Source organism: Melanotaenia boesemani, chromosome 14 (assembly GCF_017639745.1).
Source record: "Melanotaenia boesemani isolate fMelBoe1 chromosome 14, fMelBoe1.pri, whole genome shotgun sequence".
In the NCBI taxonomy this organism is placed as follows: domain Eukaryota; kingdom Metazoa; phylum Chordata; class Actinopteri; order Atheriniformes; family Melanotaeniidae; genus Melanotaenia; species Melanotaenia boesemani.
The window spans coordinates 33,405,312-33,420,130 of NC_055695.1; the positions used below are offsets into that span (position 1 = coordinate 33,405,312).

General features: G+C 42.6%; 1 protein-coding gene across 3 annotated transcripts in view; it reads left to right on the forward strand.

The window, feature by feature from the left end:
* si:ch211-51h4.2 overlaps positions 1–14,819 on the forward strand; it is a 153,495-nt gene that overhangs the window by 102,995 nt on the left and 35,681 nt on the right. For all 3 annotated transcript variants that reach the window (XM_042007008.1, XM_042007009.1, XM_042007010.1), the window contains one exon: positions 3,334–3,483. In XM_042007008.1, coding sequence (XP_041862942.1) covers positions 3,334–3,483 — 150 coding nt within the window. The remainder of the gene's footprint in view (positions 1–3,333; positions 3,484–14,819) is intronic.

Consider the following 14,819-nt stretch of genomic DNA (forward strand, 5'->3'; position numbering starts at 1 on the left):
ACTTCATTAAATCTCTGCAGCTATCTGAGGGCAGCAGGAGGCTTACCGATAAATCTACAGCAGCACCGGCCTGCAGGGCAGCACTATTTTACACAGCTGTCCACTGTGTTTACCTTGATTAAATCATAATCAAAGACACCGGGCAGCTAAAGAATAGCCTCATACACCTCTCTTATTATGTCTGCAGGAAATGATTGATTTCTGTTGCTGAAATCCTTTTCTTAAGTTTTAATTTTGCTGTTTAGCACTGAAAACGTGAGCTGCAGAAGGTTGAAATATGCACATCTGCTGGAAAGCCCAGCAGACACATACTGCTGGAAGATGCTGTAAGCTGGAAAAACAAGGAAAGGGCTCCCTTTGCCCAATACAGCAGAGGAGGAGGAAGAGCAGGAAAATGGGTTTTTGGATGGAGATTATCTGATCTCAACCTGTTAGCTTGTTCCTCTACCAACAAAATCGTTGTGCCGTCTTCAAATTTAGCACCCTCTGATGACCTCTGTGGCCATAAGCACCCATTCACCACATATACATCAAAATGGTGGAATCCAGCAAAAATGTCAAATATCTCTACTTTTCTACTAAAGGAAATGCTGCCATTACAGAATGAATTATTTTAAACTGTAAAGACAGTGAGATTAAAATATGTAGTTTTAATGGAAGACAATTGGACATTTTGGCCATGAAGGTCCCCAGAGGAAGTATCTGATACTACATTAAAATGTACAAATGATATCAGATCAGTTTTGTTGCTGATTTTTGACATGTCCAAGACTTATGTAATATTTGTTATATGGAAAATAATTCAGTTTTTATGGTTTTGTTTTATGGGTTTTTTTGTTTGTTTGTTTTGTTTTATTTTTTGTTAGTTTCTTTTTGTGTGTGTGCGTGTATGTGTGTGTGTGTGTGTGTGTGTGTGTGTGTGTGTGTGTGTGTGTGTGTGTGTGTGTGTGTGTGTGTGTGTGTGTGTGTGTGATGAATGAGGCAGTAATTCAGATATGCAAACTGGCATTTAAAGGGTTGATATCCTAAAAATTACTAAATGTTTGGTATTTTTTAGCAGGACAGAAGTTGTTGAAAGGATATGTGAGAAGAAAAAAGCCTAAAAAAATTTTAAAGTTTGATCATTTTACAGCAGTTTTTGTGCGTGAACACTTGGGCATGAAATTCACCAGAGTGAATTAAATTCATCAGCAGAGTATTAAAGATAGACTATAAATGTGATAGAAAAAGACACTGGATATAAAGAAATTACTCTAAAACGAAGAGTTATTTCAGAAATTCTTGCCACTAGCCAGCGGGCTAAAGGGCACGAGGGTTAAAGATGCATCTGTCTGCCGTGCAAGCTATAGCTGTATTATCAAACACGGATGTGAAAAGTCCGAGCCGGTCTGCCTCCTGGTCAGTGTTGGATCCAGAGAGCACGTCCTCCTGCAGTGTAAACGAGATGCTGTGAAATCTGCTGCTGCACTTTCCCTGTGCTGCAGCCTCTTCCAGTTTGAGTTATGCTACTATTAAAGGAAATTGCTATTAAAAAAAATCAATTACCAGAGAGAAAGAATTTGTTTTTAACTTTGCTGTCTGCTGCTGGGCAGGGATATCAGTGGAACTGGTAGGATTTCTGCTGAAAAACACCCACCTTCTGCTGTCTGGGGGGAAGATAAAAAGTTGGATAGCAGCCCTGAACATGTAAAAAGCTGTAAACGTAGTGAATCTTATGACTGTAAGTTAAATTCCTGTTTCTGTGCCTGTTTTGTAACCTCATCCTTTGACAATGTTGTTTTTGCAACTAATCTGAAACAATTTCAGGGACGAATCTTTTGACATTGTGAGTGTTTTTCCTTCCTCTGTATGTCAGTTTTAAACACATGAATGATGTTAGGCTCCCACTAAAAGATGAGGGAACATAAAAATGAATTAATAAATATTAATGCAGTGGAGATTAGTGAAACTGTGGCACCATGAGTGCAGATGGTGTTTCAGTTCAGTCAGGAGAGGACTGCACTGCTGATTTAGAAAAGATTTTGTTGCTTACTGTAAAACATACATGTTCACCAATATAATATAAATACACGTGGAGCAATTTTAATGTAGTTTGAATAATGGATTTGCACAGCTCAATTACAGTAACCTTTGACTTCAATCAGTCTTGTGTGGTGGATAACAACTACCAATGTGACTTTGAACATGACATGGTTGTTGATCTGAGTGTCAGGCAAATGAACGTCAATCATTTTATCTGATTTCATTTGTTAATTTCAGTCTGCATACTTGAACTTGGAGTCAACTGCTTGTTAACACAAATATCTAATCAGCCAATCACATGGTAGCAAGAAATGTAGACATGGTGAAGACGACTTGCTGATCTACTGGGATTTTCACCCACAACCATCTCCAGGGTTTACAAAGAATGGTCTGAAGAAGAGAAAATATCCAGTGAGCAGCAGTTGTCTGGACCAGGATGTCTGGTTGATGTCAGAGGTCAGAGGAGAATGGACAGACTGGTTGGAGATGATAGGAAGACAACAGGAAGTCCAATGAGATCTAGTTCTAACCAAGGTCTTCAGATTATCTCTGAAACACAACACGCCTTGAAGCAGATGGGCTCCAGCAGAAGACACACCGGGTGCCTCCTGTCAGCTAAGAACAGGAAACTGAGGCTACAATTCACACACACTCACCAACACTGGACAATAGAAGATGGAGAAACATTGCTGGTCTGATGAGTCTCCATTTCAGCTCCACATTCAGATGCTCGGCTCAGAATCTGCTGGAAACATCATGAAAACATGGATCCATCCTGCCTTGGATCAATGCTTCAGGCTGCTGCTGGTGTAATGGTGGGGGGAGATTTTCTTGGTCCACTTTGGGCCCCTTAGTACCAACGTGGCCTGGTTTAACCAGCACAGCCTACCTGAGTATTGTTGCTGACCATGTCCATCCCTTTATGACCACAGTGGAGCATCTTCTGATGCTACTTCCAGCAGGATAAAGCACCATGTCACAAAGCTCAGATCATCTCCACCTGCTTTCTAGAACATGACGATGAGTTCACTGGACTCCAACGGCCTCCACAGCCACCAGATCTCAGTCCAGTAGAGCAGCTTTGGGATGTGGTGGAACGGGAGATTCTCATCATGGATGCAGCCGACAAACCTGCAGCAACTGTGTGATGCTGTCATGATGATATGGAGAAAACCTCTGAGGAAAGTTTCCACCACCTGCTTCATCTATCATACCAGGAATTAAAAACAGTGTCCAACCCAATCCTGGAATGATAGAGTGTATATATGTGTTCATCTTGGTAACATGTCTTTCCCATGTGCTTTTCATCAGGTGTTGGGCAGTGCTTGAGATTGTCCCACAGACGTCATTACCAGAGAGGAGGATGGCAACCAACACAACAACCTCACCCACCTCAAGCAGCACCTCTGCCCGACCCACCTCAGTTCATCCCCAGCTCTTCTCCAACATCTCACTAGAGAAGTAAGTCTTCATTTCCTGTTTTAGTTTGACTGAAAACAATGTGTGGATGTAGATGCTGTGATTTCAGCCACAGGTTTGTGGACTGTTGCCTCAAAGTCTTGGGTTTAGACAGAAGGTATTGGTTCTCCTGTCACTCAAACATAACTCTTTATTAAATGACTAATCACTGTTGGTAAGGAAGTGGTAAAAGGAAGTGCAATGTTGGCTCTGTTCTTGGTCTGAAATCCTGCAAACTTGGTGTTAACTGTGGGTCTTTGCCTGTGGTGATATCCAGGAAAACCTCACCTGACAAACAGTAAAGAAAGAAAAATCCATCACACAGCACTGCAAAGAAGTGCTGATTTTGCATTATATGGAGCACACCATATATGTTTATCTGGATGTGTTTCCAAGCAAAATCTGGTCACTGCACGGGCTATACTGGTAGTGGTGGTGGACCAAAGCTCTAAGGCAGGGATACTCAACTCGATAGGGCTGAGGGCCAGATTTAGAAAATAAGAAATGGTCGGGGGCCAGTTTATAAAACATCATGCAAAATCAGTAAACTTTGAAAAAGGCTGACAGCTTGTGCTCATATTTTGATGCTTTTTATTAGCTCCATTGCAATTCAGCAATATTTATTCTGAACCATCTTTAACAGTATAGCCAGAACTCTTTTTTAAACCATGCATACAAACATTGCATAAAATAAATAAACTATTAACAAGTTTTTCAAAAAATAAAATGAAAAATATTTCATTTTATTCTTTTAGTGTGAAAGATGCACAAAATGTTAAGGTTCAAATAACAAAAACAAAGCTGCACAGTGCAAACCAGCAAATATTGGAAGAGCTACTTCAGAAAAATCTTTGCTCATTATAAAATAACAAAGAACAAAAAGATGTTTGAAACAGTCCGGACCAGAAAACACAGGTATGGGATCAGATGCTCCAACTTAATGCATCACACACAGTCCCCTCTTAATGTGAAATAATGCATCTCATGTCCTTTGAGAGGTTGTTGAAGGATGGTTTGTGAGATGTCAAGGCGATATACAAGCACTGGTTGAGATGCGAGTCAGTGAGTTTGTTGCGCTTTTTGTTCTTAATTCATCACTGAAAAGCCCGACTCGCATACGTAAGTGGATCCGAACATTGTCAACATGTATATAGCGAGTCGTTTTGAGTTCGGATACTGATGGACTGAGTGCGCCCAAACCTCACATAGTCTCTCCTCTTTGAACTTGGCTCTCAGGACATCGTTGGCCTGAATTTGGACCAGTTCCAGTTGGAAAGCGCCCTCGTTGATTTCAGGCACCACGCTTTTTGCCTCTGCTGAACAGCTCCCGGTGACACTGACAGCAAACTGGTCGCGCACGAAAAGCAGCAGTTGCTGTGGGATCTTGAAGTTGTCAAACCGCGATCTGAAGTTTTCTGACAGATTTTTCAGCAATAATAACATATGTGACAGCACACTAACCTAACCTACTAACCTCACTCATTTTCTACAAGAGCCAAGCAGCCACTCAGGCAGACGTTTGTTGTGCACTGCAATAGTGGATTTTGAACCGCGCAAACTTTAAGTGCCTTCACGGCCCCAAAACATAATGGGTCATTTGTAAACTGACAAGAGGACTCCTTTTACATCCAGTTCCTCGTGTGAAAGTTGGAGAAATTATTGAACATTAGAAACCATGATCAGGGACAACTTTGTGTGTAATATCTTATATCAGAGCACGAATGATCGCGGGCCAGTTAACAGTCCCCGACGGGCCGGATTTGGCCCGCGGGCCTTGAATGAATGAATGAATGAAAAATACTTTATTAATCCCAAAGGGAAATTCAATATTGTAGTAGTAGTAATTTTTTAGTAAAACAATCACATTAATTAATTAAGGGCTTTGTTCTTCAGCCTGATAGCTGCTGGAAGGAAGGATCTTCTGTATCTCTCTGTCTTGCATCGGACTTGAACAAGCCTCCCACTGAACACACTCTGTTGTTTCGTCACGGCGTTGTGTAGAGGGTGTGAAGGATCTTCCATTATCTTCGTCAGCTTGTACAGAATTCTTTTTTTGATGATCAACTCCAGCGGCTCCAGAGTTACTCCAAGCACAGAACCGGCTTTCTTGATCAGTTTGTTAATTCTTTTCAAGTCTCTGGTTCTGATGCCGCTGCCCCAGCAGATTGCTGCAAAGCTGATTGCACTTTCAACAACAGACCTGTAGAACATTTGCAACATTTTGGTGCAGACGTTAAAAGATCTCAGCTTCCTTAAGAAGTAGAGTCTGCTCTGACCTTTCTTGTAAATGTACTCAGTGTTGCTTTTCCACTCAAGTCTGTTGTCCAGCTGAACTCCAAGGTACTTGTATTCCTCCACCACCTCCACCTCCTCTCCCATGATGGAAACACTTCTATGTGTGTTCTTGTTCCTCCTGAAGTCAACAATCATCTCCTTTGTTTTCTTGGTATTCAAGATGAGATGATTGTCACCGCACCATTTCACAAACTGACCGACCAGTTCTCTGTACTCTGCTTCTTGTCCATCACTGATACACCCAACAACTGCTGAGTCATCAGAGTATTTCTGCAGATGACAGAACTCAGAGTTGTACTGGAAGTCTGAGGTGTACAGCGTGAATAGAAATGGTGAAAGTACAGTCCCTTGTGGTGTTCCAGTGCAGCTGACCACCATCTCAGACACACAACCTTTCAGTCTCACAAACTGTGGTCTGTTTGTGAGGTAGTCGTAAATCCAGGTGGTTGTGGAGGGATCCACCTGGAATTTCTGCAGCTTCTCACACAGCAGAGCAGGCTGAATCGTATTAAAAGCACTTGAGAAATCAAAGAACATGACCCTCAAAGTGCTGCCTGACTGGTCCAGATGAGAGTGGGCTCTCTGAAGCAGGTATATGATGGCATCTTCAACCCCAAGCCCATTACGGTATGCAAACTGTAATGGGTCCTGAAAGGTGTTCACCTGCTTGCTGAGGTGAGCCAGTAAGAGTCTCTCCAGGACTTTCATGACGTGAGATGTCAGGGCGACTGGTCTGTAGTCTTTTGGTTCAGCTGGTTGTGGTTTTTTAGGCACTGGAACAAGGCAGGATGTTTTCCACAGCACCGGGATTCTTCTCTGGCTCAGGCTGGTGTTGAACAGGTGCTGGAGAATCGGACATAGCTGTTTTGAGCAGGTCTTGAGAACTCTGGGACTGACACCATCTGGACCTGCAGCCTTGTTCTGGTTCAGTTTCACCAGTTGTTGCATGACTTGGTTACAGGAGACAGACAGAGTGGAGGTGGAGGCAGAGGAGGTTTCAGGAAGTCCTGATGTGGAGGGAGATGAGGTTGTGTCCAGGTCCTTGACTGAGCTGCAGGGTGACAGAGTGGAGGTGTGACAGGAAAGCTGTGGGCTCATGGAGGGTGTGTGGCTAGTTGGGGTTGAAGCAGGAGGTGAGCTAAACCTATTGAAGAACATGTTCAGTTCATTCGCTCTGTCCAGACCTCCATCAGTCTGATCCTCCTTTATCCCGAAGCCAGTGATCTTCTTCATTCCTGACCACACATCCCTCACATTGTTTTTCTGAAGCTTACTTTCCAACTTCTTCCTGTAGTCCTCCTTGCACTTCTTCATTTGTGTTTTAAGTTGTTTTTGTGTGGACTTCAATAACTCCCTGTCTCCATCCCTAAAAGCTTTCTTTTTGATGTTCAGCAGCTTTTTCAGGTCACTGGTGATCCAGGGTTTGTTATTGGGGAAGCACCTCACTGTTCTTGTTGGAACGGTGCTGTCCACACAGAAGTTAATATAATCTGTCACACACTCAGTCAAGGCATTGATGTCATCTCCATGAGGTTCACATAGGACGTTCCAGTCTGTAGCCTCGAAGCATCCTCTCAGAGCATCTTCAGCTTCATTAGACCAGGTTCTAATAGCCTTTCTAATGACTGGTTGTTGCTGAACGATGGGCTTGTAGGAGGAGGAGAGAAGAACTAGGTTATGGTCTGATCTTCCTAAAGGTGGCAGGGCAAAGGAGCTGTATGCATTTTTAATATTTGCATAAAATAAGTCCAACGTTTTGTTTTCTCTGGTGGAGCAGCTGACAAACTGTTGGAAAGTTGGTAGAGTTGCAGAGAGGGAGATGTTGTTAAAATCTCCAGAGATCGCCACAAATGCGTTTGGATGTTGTGTTTGAAGCCTGGCCACTACAGAGTTAATGACATCACAGGCTGCGTCTGGAGCGGTACCAGGTACTATATATACCGCTACCAGAATAACGCATGTGAACTCTCTGGGTAAATAATACGGGCGGAGACTCACAGCTAGCAGTTCAATGTCTCTATTGCAGATTTTCTCTTTAACAGTGACATGTTCAGGATGACACCAGCGCTGGTTTACCAGCACCGCAATTCCACCTCCCTTCAGCTTCCCGCTGAGTTGTTTATTGCGGTCTGCACGGACCGTCCTGAAGCCGTGTACAGACGCATTACAGTCTGGGATGTGTTCATGCAGCCATGTCTCGGTGAAGCACATAATACTGCACTCTCTGTATTCTTTAAGAGACCTGGTTAGCACCTGAAGTTCATCAATTTTGTTAACTAGCGATCTCACGTTTCCCATAACAACCGTTGGAAGAAACGGTTTGAATCGCCACCGTTTTTCTCTCTGCCTCGCTCCTGCCCTGCATCCTCTTCTCTTTCTTTTCAACTCCGTTGGGATTTGAAGTGTTGTTTCACTGATAATCTTGAGTTTGGAGAGTTTTATCAGTTGATCCCGATGGTAAACAAGTCTCGTTGCCATGGAGACTCACAATAACAAGTCTTGCAAAAAAGAAAAAATATTCAGAAAAATCTCCCGTATAGCACAGCCTCTGACCAGCGCGAAAAATCTACCCGAACAGACACAGATTGATAGCTGATGTCTTAAAAAAGACGGCTATATTGCAAAAAATCACAAGTTAAAAACAGAGCTACTACAATTGCTGCTGCCACCTAGCGGCGCATTCAGATTGAGATGAGTATGGCTGTTCTAAGGTCTGCTAACCAGGTGCTTCTGGTTGTTCCCAGGGCTCAGTTAAAAACTCGGGGAGACCGAACCTTTTCAGTAGTGCCGCCCCCCATCCCCAGTTATTTGATACTTTCCTTATGAGTGTGTTTATTTATTTTTATTGCTGTCTCATGTTGTTTTTGTTGTCTGTCCTGTACAGCAATTTGGTCAACTGAAGTTGTTTTAAATGTGCTATAGAAATAGATTTGACTTGACTTGGAAAGGTTTCGTAACATTTGTAGCTCTAAACGAGTTTTATTTAACTGGGCTGAGACAAAAATGGCTCTTTGGCTTGTATATAGGTTGCAGACCCCTGTCCTAAATCATAAGACAGAAAGGCTGTACATGGTCACATTCTTTGAATGAATCCAAATCTTTTTCTAATTGGCACTTTCCATCTCCAAAAATTTTTATGAACTTTTGGGTCATAAAACTGGAGCCCAAGCTGAAATAAACAACTTCTGCACATGTTACGAAGTTACAAAGTTATGTGTATATATTTTTTAAAATTTAGTCATAAAATGCACAATACACAAAAAGATTTTTAATTCAGTAAATATCCATCTGAGGTTCACCAAAAATCACCACATTCTAATCACAGTCCAGATCATCTGTGAATCTTTTCTTTAATTATCGGCGTCAATGTAACGTATTGCACACACATTACTATTGTTTTTTTTTTTGTTGTTTCCACTCAAAACTTTGCCACCTATTTCCTCCTACAGCTTTGACTGTACCCCCACAAAAGTTATATCAAAACGTGTGTCTTGATCTCGAGTGGTGTGCCATGATTTTCCTTGTATAAAAGTCTTAGGGCGTTAGGAGGTAAATCACAAACAACCTGCAAATTTTGGTCCCAAAGGATGAATAGATGTACACAAACGTTCTTATGCCCAATACATTGTGGAGAACTCGCTCCTTTCTTAACGTTCAGTTGATGGGCAACCTAAACCTGGTAAAAGCGATTAACATGAAGTTTACTGTGCTCATAAAGCATAGCTTCTTGTACATTTGTACTGTGTTTCAACCAATTAAACAAATAGGGGGCGCTATAAATCTAAAACAGCTACAACAATATTCATCAACCTTGTCAGGAATAGTTTTCTGGTCATCCTGAGCACAGTTGATATAATTCTAACTCGACAACGTGGGCATGACAAAACAAAAAATACACCTTTAAAAACATTTAGAAAATCATTTTAAAAATCCACTGTCATAGAGAGCTGAAACTTTCAGGATTGATTCCTTTGCTAAATTTGACCTCTAATTTTTCTCGATATTTTAATGTTTTAATTTTAATGTTACAGCTTTTTTTTGCAATTTATATAAATTGGCTCACCTTCAGTATCTACCTGACATCTCATTAACACAGTACGTGGTTCAGGAATTCTGTTGATAGTCCTTGTGAAGAATAGAAAGTTTGATTAAGATTCGTCAAAACGTTGACGACAGAAATTTTTTCTATTTAGTTTTAAAACATAAAACACTAAACTATTTTTAATTCAGCAAATATCAGTCTGAGCCAAAAACTTGACAACAGTCTAAACGTCTGTCTCTGTGATGTTTGAATATTTGTATGAATTTTAGACAGACTTTGTATTTTTCATGAAGATTTCAAATTTTTATCTATCAAACACAAAAATCACTAAATGATTTTTAATTTCTCAAATATCATTGGGATTCAAGGATTCAAGGATTCAAGGAACTTTATTGTCATACCAGCGCACATTTACATGTTTATGGTACGAAATTAGAACTGAGGTCCCGGTTTGAGCCATAAGAAGGAGGGCAATAAGTGAAATAAAATAAGACATGAAAAAAAATAGAAATATAGGCTAAATATAAATAGAATATAAGCTAAATACAATAGAATATAAACAGCAAAATTTTAAATAAAAATAACAGTAGACACTAAAGAGCCCAGTTTGCATGTGCAGCCTAGATAAATATGTGCAAGTATGTATGTGCATGAGGTAGTGATAGTCCAAAGTATAACACTTCTGATATTAATATTAGTGATATTGCACTTATATGGACAGCAGGTAAACATGTAAACATGTGGACAGGAACTCCTCTGGGGGGGGTAAAGTGTTTGCAGTGCAGGTCTGTTTGTCGGAGTGGGGGGGTGGATTCAGTTGGGGTGGGGATGGGGGCAGGGCAGCAGGGTTTGGGCTGATGTTCAGAGGTGGGGAAGTAGGGTGGGGAAGGGTGGGGGGGAGTCTACAAGGCATGGCAGGAGTTCAGCAGTCTGACAGCTTCGGGGAAGAAGCTGTTCCTGAACCTGGTGGTCTTGCTCCTTATGCATCTCAGCCGCCTGCCTGAGGGGAGGGGTTGGAAAAGTCCATGTGCTGGATGGGTGGAGTCCTTCATGATGCGGAGGGCCCTCCCCCTGCATCGTCCTGTGTAGAGGTCTGAGGTGGTGGGAAGGCTGCTCCCCATAGTCCTCTGTGCAGCCTTTACCACCCTCTGCAGAGCCCTCCTCTCAGCGGCGGTGCAGTTACCGTGCCACACAGTGATGCAGGTGCAGAGGACGCTCTCCACCGCGCAGCGGTAGAAGCTCCTCAGGACAGCGCTCCCTAGTCCGGCTCGCCGCAGCTTCCTAAGGAAGTAGAGGCGCTGGTGTGCTTTCCTGACCAGCTGGGAAGTGTTGGTGTTCCAGGTGAGGTCCTTGGTTATGTGCACACCCAGGTACCTGTAGCTGGAGACCACCTCCACAGCTACCCAGTTCCCCAGTGTGTTACTCAGACCAAGGGTGGAGAGCTTCTGCACCAGTGTCTGTGGGATGATGGTGTTGAAGGCAGAGGAGAAGTCCAGGAAGAGCAGGCGGGCGTATGAGTTTCTGCTCTCCAGGTGGGTGAGGGTTGTGTGGACCACTGATGAGATGGCGTCATCAGTGGAGCGGTTCTTTCTGTATGCATACTGATGTGGGTCCACGGTGACGTTGATGGAGTCTTTGATGTGGGCCATAACCAGCCTCTCGAAGCACTTCATGACTACCGGGGTCAGGGCTATGGGTCGGTAGTCATTCAGGCCTGTAACTGTGGGACACTTTGGGACGGGGACAATGGTTGCAGTCTTTAGACAGGTGGGAACGGATGCCAGCAACAGTGAGGTGTTGAAGATGTCCATCAGCACCTCAGCCAGCTGGTGTGCGCAGTCTTTCAGTACACGCCCTGGGATGTTGTCTGGGCCAGCAGCTTTGCCGGGGTTAATTCCTCTAAGGGTCTTCCTCACATCAGCAGTGGACACACAGAGGGCCGTGTCACCAGGTGGTGGTGTTAGTCTATTGCAGGGAGGGGGGGAGTCAGGGTCCTCAAAGCGAGCGTAAAACCTGTTTAGTTCGTCTGGCAGGGAGGGGTCCTTTGGGCATTGTGCATCCTTGGTGTTGTAGTCGGTGATGCACTTTATGCCCATCCACATGCTCCGGGGGTCGTTGGAGGTGAGGTGACCCTGGATCTTCTGAGCGTATGCGGCTTTGGCCCTCTTGACACCCACCGTCAGATCTTTTCTCGCCGTTCTTAGTGCTGATGCCTCACCTGCCCTGAACGCAGCATCCCTGGTTTTCAGCAGAGCTCTCACCTCAGCATTCAACCAGGGTTTCTGGTTTGGGTAGCAGGTAACTGTCCTGGTGGTGATGACATCATCAGCACACTTGGAGATGAAGCCGAGGACGGAGGAGGTGTAGTCCTCTAGGTCCACCTCTCCCTCACACGTAGCACGTTGGATGCAGTCCAAAATAATTCCCAGTATTCCAGACATCGTCCCGGCCGTTCCATATGGTTTTCAGAACTTTGGAAGCAACTCAGCAAGTTGTAGGAAATCATTGGACTCGTGTTTCTGTTCCACAAACATCTGAGCTGGTGACTGTGTCTTGGAGGAGGGGTTAGGGTGATGGGGGGCCGGGGACGTCCACAGGTCGGTGTTGGCTGGGGGAGGCAGTGCTTCCGGGACGTTATAACTGCTTGCAGTTCTGGTTAAAGTTTTCTTTAGTTTTTTTGTCTGGCCTCTTCATGATCTGAGGGCCAAGACTGGTACAGAAACACATGGGATATTGATAATAATTGTTGGAAAAAACTAAACTATGTTCATATTGGCTGACATAAGTGAAATTTTCACATTTTGTCTGTTTTAAAGTCAAGTTTTGCTTGCTGGTTCATTCTGCTGCTTTTAGTGTCCTGTGTCCTCATGAGAAGATGATTTCTGTTTTCAAACTTTCCATTTCTGTCCAGTTTCTTGTGTATGGTTTCTTCCTCTCTTTGGAATAAAAATTAAAGCTGACAGTTCATTCCTGGAGCGTCTACAGGTCCACTTACTCTGTTCATTTGGAGTTGGAAATTGTTATGAGACTGAGAGACAGGGTGATGTGGTGGTGAAGAAGCAGAGCCATCAAAGCAACTGTGCCGAATGAATCCTCCCTGGTTATATAAGGTGGAATAACACATTTTATCGATACGGGTGGGAGACTCTTTTATGCCTTTGCATTGTTCCAACCCATTCTTAGGCCATAAAAACAGCACCAGATTTCCATTTTTTGATCCTAGCTTGGCTTTTGTTATTGGCATTGTAATGTACTATTTCGTTGATGGCCAAGGGTGACAGTGATGATACATCAGCAAAGAATTGTGTGAATATGTGCAATTAACCGCTCTTGTACTGAATATGTAATTATTTCAAAGCATCTTTGAATTGTAATCGCTTCCTGGCTCAGACCTTCCTTTCCATTAAAATCCTCTTTTATTACACTGATTTGCAGAACAACCATTTTTCATTCTGATTGCTCGGCATGAATTTTTATTCCTGTGTTATTCTTTCCCCCCCTCCCATCATTGTTCATTGTTCATTTCAAAACAGCTCCTGTGACCCATATGGCTGTGAGACAACTTCAGTGACAGGTACATCCCACTTCCTGCTCGGTGCAGCTTTCCTGCAGCAACACTGCCCCCTGATGGATTTTACTTTTTTAATTTTATTTTTTTTTCTGTTCAGAGCACATGCTGACCTTATGCTGCCTTAAGCCCCATTCCTTTAACCTTCTCCCCCTCATATGCTGAGTCTTTAAGATCAGTTGAGAGATTTCAGTGCTGTTTCAAGTGAAGGAGGTGATAATAACAAAGATAAATGGGATTCTGCAGCTTCATTACTGGCCTTGTATCTGGCATCAGAAACAGCAGTTTACATTTAAAACACTGTTTGTTTGTTTGTTTGTTTCTTTTAATTCACTCCTAAGCAGGTCTGGGCCTGTAACAGGACTGCCATGGTCAACTCCAGGACTGTTATTCACATTGAAGCAGCCATAGGAGCTGTTCTAATGAATAAAACAGGGCCTTCATAGGTGCTCTGTTATGAGGTTGTGCAGCAGGAGCTGTGGTTGATCATAGTTCATAGAACTTTGTTTTTAGTGACTTTTTTTTTAGCTTTTGGAGCAGATTTCCAACATTTGACACCCAGCATTAAAAAAACATATATAACCCATCTGAAATATTAAGATGTTGAAATATGTTTAAATACATTTGTATGGCTGGTTAAAAGCATAATATTAAGAGGCTGTTTAAATCAGATGTTTTCAATTTGTTGAAAAATTGTTAAATTCATGTTAAAATGTGTTTGGAAAATGTTTCATTTCATTATGTGAAAACAAAAAAAAAATTTCATTTAGAGGAAAAAGAAATTCTGTTTAACAAGCAGGTTGTTTTGTTCATGTCAGTGCGATACGGGGTGACACAGGGGGAGGGTTAGAGAGGAAAACGGGAGTGATACACATGCCAGAGGAAGCGTATGAAACTGTTTTGTGAGTGATACAGCTTGTGATGCTGGACTTTGATGAGTGCTTGTACTTTGGATTGTCAGTCTGATAATCCTACAAGAGACAAATACTTGTAATTTCAGCCTGAAGTTTGTCCCTGCAGAGGCTGCCTTGCTAGCATCAGGTGCTCATCATAAAATTAGAATTTCATGAAAACATTGATTTCTTTCAGTAATTCCATTCAGAAAGTGAAACTTGTATAATGTAGACATTCATTCCTCACAGACGGACATATTTCAAATGTTTATTTCTTTTAACTTTGATGATTATAACTGACAACTAATGAAAACCCCAAATTGAGTCTCAGAAAATTAAAATATTGTGGAAAGGTTCAGTATTAAAGACACCTGGTACCACACTCTGATCAGATAATTAACTCAAAACACTTGCAAAAGCCTTTAAATGGTCTCTCAGTCTAGTTCTGTTGGCTACACAATCATGGGGAAGACTGCTGACCTGACAGTTGTCCAAAAGACGACCATTGACACCTTTCACAAAAAGGGAAGACACAAAAGGT